This window comes from Canis lupus, chromosome 7 (assembly GCF_048164855.1).
Source record: "Canis lupus baileyi chromosome 7, mCanLup2.hap1, whole genome shotgun sequence".
NCBI classification, from domain to species: Eukaryota; Metazoa; Chordata; class Mammalia; order Carnivora; family Canidae; genus Canis; species Canis lupus.
This window is the reverse complement of record NC_132844.1, coordinates 4,388,954-4,395,556: the sequence shown is the minus strand read 5'-3', so window position 1 is coordinate 4,395,556 and position 6,603 is coordinate 4,388,954. Positions and strand designations below refer to the sequence as shown.

Here is a 6,603-nt window from a genome sequence, read left to right as displayed (position 1 = left end):
CCGGCCCCTACTACCACCAGGTTGTTTCCCTGGTTACAGAGGTAGAGGACCACGGGAAGTACATATACTGATTCTAGGGCAACAAAGTCTTTTTGTAATTGCCCTTCTATAGGTAGGATACAGGATGTTCCAGTTAGAGACAATGTCTGATAAATTAAAATGTTAAAGGATGCTTAATCTTGCTTTAATGATCCTCTGAAATAGCTCAACAACAGCCTGGCCTTTCTAGGGGCGGGGGCGGTGGGGAGGGAACCCCAGTCCTGGTGTTCTGAGTGTTTCTGTCATTTGGAAATCACTGCACGATGGTTAAATTCACCAGAGGATTCCTTATCACCTGGTGTGGGACAGATATGTCACTACTGGAGTAACTTCCATGATTTAAACAAATGAACAAAAAAAATTCAAATGTAAAATGCTCTCTTTTTAATTACTAAATTAAGAAAGTTAAACAATTTAAAAATGTAAACTCACAAATAAATCATAACAAAAAAGGAATTAAGATTTCAGAGTTGCTACCCAGTATTAAAAACTTAATAGAAATAGGCTTTTTTTTGATTTGTTGTTGTTAAACATGTAATTCAAGGTTGGTACAAACAGCAACTAAAAATGTAATACTTTTTTTTTCTTTTTTTTTTTTTTTCCTTTTTTGGTGCATCCCCATGAAATGTAAAGTAGTGCATAGTTATTCCACTGGAGACTTCTTGGACATATAGAAAGTCATTTCATTAGCAGTACAGGACGTTTAAAACACTTATTTTACAATGGGAAATGTACAACCCCCACCCTCATAAAGTTTTAGTTGCATGAGAAAGTTTAGCAGGTTGCCATGACTCTAATGCTATGGGTTTTAGACCATTTAAATGTGGTTACAAGGTTTATTAAATAAAAAAAAGGTTGAAACATTTCAGCATTCATATCTTTATACAAGAAGCATGTGTGGTATCCATCTTCCAGTTCCCCTGGTAGTATTGGCCATTTGCTTGCTTAAGTATACTTTTAGGTTTCAAGAACGAATCGCAGGAAGTCAAAGCAAATACTGGAAACAGAACTTGTGAATTCAGCTCTGCGGCTGCGGAAAAGAGTCAAAGTAACAGCCATCTATAGGTACAGTCATGAACCAAAAAAGTGCAATCCAAATTAAGAAGAGAGGAAAAAAAAAAGGGATCATGCTTTGCAAAAGCCAAAAAGGAGGCCACTGGTTTGCAGAATAACACCAGTGCTTTTATGCTGATTTGGCAGTAAAATCCTCACTCTGGGTCCCCGAGGCTTTATGGCCCAGGTTGGCCATGGTCTCCACGTTAGCACCCACATGGTGTATGTACAGGGACATAGATAGTATATATATATTTTTTTGTAAAAAAGAAAAAAAAAACCCAAACACCTGTCCTGATTGGTTTTTGTTAAAACATGAAAAAAAATTTTATTGTTTTAGACAAAGAGGCCACTTTTGGAAAATAATACCTTTTTTTTTTTTTTTTTTTTAGTTGAATCAGGTGAAGACAGTTAAAATCACATAGGATTCGCATTTTAAAAAAAGGAAAGCACTAGGATCGTTGGCACTGGAGTTAACTATTTACACTGAACAGAGGTTTGGCCTTTTACATAAACATCGATACAATGCAATTTTCCAAAGTCTGAGAAATAACAAGGTTCTGTCTCGTATGCTTCACAGAGGAGGTTCGGATTTGGGGACAAGTGTCATGAGTGAGGGCCGCGGAAGTTCGTCAGCTTCGGAGTCACATGCAATCTGGTCCAGGACGGCTCTCACTGCTCGAGCAGCTGCGGCTACGGAACTGAAAGCTAATGGGGGGGGGGAAGCCTGCAGACCCGGGCTCACAGGTTCTCGCCGGGCTGGTACTGGGGCTCCGTGGCCGTGAAGTAGTCTTCCAGGAAGCCCTGCAAGTACTCGAAGGTGGGCCGTTCCTCGGGGTCCTTCTTCCAGCAGTGGATCATGAGCTCGTGGAGGGAGATGGGGCAGTCCTGCGGGCAGGGCATCCTGTAGCCGCGCTCCACCTGCTCCAGCACCTCGCGGTTGTTCATGCCTGCAAGACACGGCAGGGCGTGCGTGAGCCGGGCGTGCTCCCCTGCCTCGGCCTGCCCCTCGGGGGCGCCCAGGACGGCGGGGCCGCTCTAAGCAGGGGGCCAGGCCGATGGGCCACGCGGGTGACGCGCTTGTGTCGAGTTCTGGGAAAGGCCAAGCGACGGGGGTGGGGAGCGGAGGACTGGCCGCCAGGGTGAGCGGCGGGGGCGCCTGCGAGGGGCTGCACAGGATCTCTGCCGTGTACATTATGTATTCTTAAAGATCTTATTTATTTATTCATGAGACCCAGAGAGAGAGGCAGAGACACAGCAGAGGGAGAAGCAGGCTCCTGCAGGAAGCCCGACGCGGGACTCGATCCTGGGACTCTGGGGTCACGCCCTGAGCCCAAGGCAGACACTTAACCGCTGAGCCACCCAGGGGCCCCTGTAAATTTTGATTTAATTAAACTGATCAAAAACGGTGAATGAGGCGGACAGAAAGAAAGAAAAGAAATCGGTGGAATGAAAGCGATACTGTCCCTTGTTTATAGAGTCTATAGCCTCCATCTATGGACTTCGTAAAATGGTTCTGCTTACGCCTGGGCCAGCTTTGGGTGTCCCACCGGCCGAGACCTGCCATCGTGTCATCACGGCGGGACCGTCTGGCCCAGTGACCCCGCGGTGCCCTGCGGTTTGGGGACTCTGACGGGAGCCGGGGCGCCTCCGCGGCTGTGCTCACCGCCCGCCTTGGACAGGCCATCTGTCGTCTGAGACCTGCTGGTGAAACCCCAGGCTGCGCAGCCCCAACAGGAGACGCTGGGGGAGACGGACGGAGCAGGAAGCGCAGGGACCAGCTAGGTGGGCTGAGGCCAAGCCTGGCCCCTCCTCCGGTCACTGCCGGACATGCTCCTGTCCTCCTCCCCCTCCCTTTCCCCACTGTGTCACATCCTGCCACTGCCGCCAAGCCCTTGTGTGTTTTGGCTGCTGCTTGGCCCCAGGCTTGTAATCTGGAATCCTCCCCAACTGCTGACCTGCTTCATTTACAAAATCAAGGGCCTGATTTCAAGCCACACAGAAACCTAGATTTCCTCCCCTGGGTCTCAGAGATAAAAGCAGGGGACCCAGCGTATGCACGCAGCAGCTCCCGTGAGGCCCGCGGCGCAACCCTGACCTGACTTCTGGGGTCTGTGGCCCTTCTCTCTGTTGTTGCTTTTGGAACCGGGCTTGTCCTGGCTCCTGTCCGGACCGGCCACGGCCCCGTCGGTCACATGCTTGCTCGAGCGCTTTCAGGATGCTTGCTTGTTCTCAGCCAGTGAAACTTCTTGGGATAAAATCCATGTATCATCCCTGCTGCTGAAGGAGGCCTTCGATGGAATTATTCTAACATCAGCTTTGCTCACATTTGGGAGGGACCCTCCTCAGTCGGGTGCTGGGTCAGCTCTGTGGCTGGTTACCTTAAATCCTCCACCAACCGCTGAAAACTCATTTCGAAAACCCAGGATGGGGCGGGGAGCTGGAAGCAAGGGGCAGAGAGTGGTGCTGCCAGCAGAACGTCCTGCGGTGCCCTGGACACACCGGGTGAGGGACAGGGCCCAGCGCATCCTTATCCACGATCCCTAAATCCAACAAGCTCTGGGAAGTTCTGGTGACTCACCTGGCCGCACAACTGACCCGAACGGGCGTCACTTGGCCATAAAACCTGAGGCTGTTTACTGTTTTTATTTGTTCGTACAAACTGCTAGGGCAGTGAGAAGGTATCGGAGTATGGAGCGTGGCCTCGGGCCCTCCTAGGACGTCGTGCTAACCGGTCCATGCGCCCTACGGTGCTGTCTACAGAAGCCTGGTCCTGAAGCACATCCGGCCCGAGTTTGGGCTGTGGCCTGAGCGTGGCCCGTGGCCACCAGCCCGGAGGGGCCGGGAGGTGCATGAGGACCCGCGTTCCCTAGAGCCTTTGCTTTGGGCCCTACACAGTCCTTGGCTCCCATCTCAGAGGCGGGAACCTCCCCGGTCCTGCACCCCCCCCCACCCCAGGAGCCTGTAGGGACAAAGAGGAAAGACGAGGCACAAGGCCTGCACCTCAGGAGGCCCGCCAGGCCCTCCTGGAAGGCGTTTCACCCCCCACCCCAGCCCCTTCTAATGCTTTATTCTGGCGCGGAGACTGTCCGAAGTGGCACCGCGCAGTTTAATTAATCATTCTCCTGTTGCTCTGTGGAGCTTATGTCAGGAAATGTTTCCTTTCGTTAAAAAACAAACTACTCAAATGGAAAGATTTCACGTATTTTTCTTTTTTTTTTTTTTAAGACTCCTAGTGCAATCTCTGCCAATGGAAAGTTTAATTGGCCACTTGGGTCAGGCCTATTTTTCCAGGGCGCTGCCCAAGTCCCAGCCACGGCAGATAGAGCCCCTTGACCCTGTGCCCGCAGCATCCCCGAGACGGCCGCTTCCTGGGCGGCGGTGGCCAGGGTCCCCCACGCGGGCCCACGGTCACACGCCCGCCGCTTTCCTCGCTCCAGGTCCCTTCCTCCCGCGCCTCCTCTTCGTCTCTTCTCGTGCCTTCCTCAAAGCATGGGGACCATATGTAACCAAGTCTGCTCCCTGGGCCAAGCCGAGACATACCAATGACGGTGTGGCCAGAAAAGTGGGGAAGACAGACAATGCACATTCGGGGGACAATGGACGGCGCGAGCGGGATCAGCTCTTCCCGCCGCGCATGAGCCGTGGCTGGCCGGGCGGAGCCGCAGATGCTCCTCCACAGCACCCCGCGATCCGGAGATGCCGCTGGGCAAGGCTGGGGAGAGTTTTTTTTTTTTGGATTTTACTTATTTATTTGACAGAGAGAGGGAGGGAGAGTGCGCACAAGCCGGGGGAGCAGGAGAGGGAGGAGCAGGCTCCCCGCTGAGCAGGGGGCCTGACATGGGGCTCGATCTGTGACACCCCCGGGTCTCAGGCTTAACTGACTGAGCCCCCCAGGCACCCTGGGGTAGTTTTGACTCTACAAACGACAGCCAGATGAAGCGGATTGTGTTCATATTAAAAAAAAAAAAAAAAAAAGTATTCCCAGCTCTAAGAATTTTGATCAATTGTTTCAAGAATTTCTTTTTTTAGCAAAAGTGGGTTTTACTCTCCACACTACGATAGAAATGAGACTATTTTCCTTTTTTCTTTTTCGACGGTTTCATATTTTTGTTACCAAAAGGACTTGGGAGCTGCCCTCCTTGAGCCACTTTTCCCAAGACACTGGCTGCACCTAGCACCTGGGTGGTGCGGGAAGGGCCCGGCAGGGGCCACGCAGGCCGGCGGCGGGGCCTGGAGGGCGGCGGGGACACCAGGCCAGGGGAAGTGGTCACCATACCTCCTGTGGAGGAGGCAGGGAGGCAGGAGGGTGCTGGAGTGTTTTTTTTCTTTTCCCTCCCTTTTCATGGGGGAGATGCTGGCAGAGAAACAGAAGAGCCAGAGGCTTTAAAACACGGCCTGTGGGCGCGTTTCCGGGCGACACTGCCTTGGACCGCTCGGGCCTCCAGGTTTCCAGTGGGAGCTGCTGGGAGACCGTTTCTCAGCCGAGGGTGGTCCCTGTGGTGGGTGGTGGCCGGCCTGGGAGGTGTCACAGTCAGGAAGGACGCGGGGCTGGGCGGCCAGCTTGGCCCCACCTGGCCTCTGCGGGCGGCCTCTGCCCTCTCGCTGCGTCTGCAGAGTGGGCCATTCCCATGGGTCACAGCTCCACGGACGTGGACCGTGCCGGGGTTTGCCTTCCAATCCGTCTTCCCTAGATCCTCCCCGGGGCCTCCCGTCACCATGGATTTCGGGCCTTCGGGGGCGGTCACGGAGAGAGCCCCATCTCCAGCGGGCGGCCGAGCCTCTGCGCCCCCCGCGCCTACTCCCTTCCTGCCGTCACCACCACAGAACCCTTCCTGAGTCATTGGGCTGCCTTGCTCCGGCTTCCCAACCGGGGCCATGCGTCCGACCCTCCCGCTTACACGTGCGTGCGTTCCCTTCCCTTCTCCCCTTGTCTTTCCGCCTCTTCTTCTTTTAGATTTTTCCCGTTCCTCTCCTTCGAGCTACCCACTAACTCCACAGAGCCTCATCCCCCTTTTCTTTCAGATTCTTTAGAGAAGGGGAAGAAACCTCATTTCCCCCAGCGGAGCCACTTCACTACTTCCAACTCTGCACCTCTAACTGATGACCTGACCACCCCTGGCCTCAGTTTCTTCGTTTGTCAACATTCACTGTGCTTGCAGCTGTTTGAAACAAAACAAAACAAAACAAACCCCAAAAAACCCAAAAAACGGGTCTCCTATGAAAGGGGAGTGTTGGGTTTTATGGCTTCCCATTTGTGCAGCTTCCTAATGCGGATCTCTGAGGGGCCAGCTCTGCACGATCCGTTGGCGGATCAAGGCCACATCTGGATTAGACGACGGGTCTCAAGAACCTGGATTTTGTGCCACGGGGAAAGGGAGCCTCTCGCAACGGGAACGATGTGAGGTTATCAGACGTTGGGGTTGCTTTTTGCAAGCTGAGCTTTGCATTCAGAGAACTTATGCTCTCTTGTGCAGAAGGCTTTCTCCGGAGGCTCCCCCTGGCTTCTCT

At 53.0% G+C, this 6,603-nt stretch overlaps 1 protein-coding gene across 4 annotated transcripts in view; it reads right to left on the bottom strand.

The window, feature by feature from the left end:
- Positions 1–400: 400 nt before the first annotated feature.
- Positions 401–6,603, bottom strand: part of FYN (FYN proto-oncogene, Src family tyrosine kinase) — a 211,013-nt gene continuing 204,810 nt past the window's right edge. For all 4 annotated transcript variants that reach the window (XM_072831723.1, XM_072831720.1, XM_072831721.1 and 1 more), the window contains one exon: positions 401–2,042. In XM_072831723.1, coding sequence (XP_072687824.1) covers positions 1,834–2,042 — 209 coding nt within the window. In that variant the 3' untranslated portion in view covers positions 401–1,833. The remainder of the gene's footprint in view (positions 2,043–6,603) is intronic.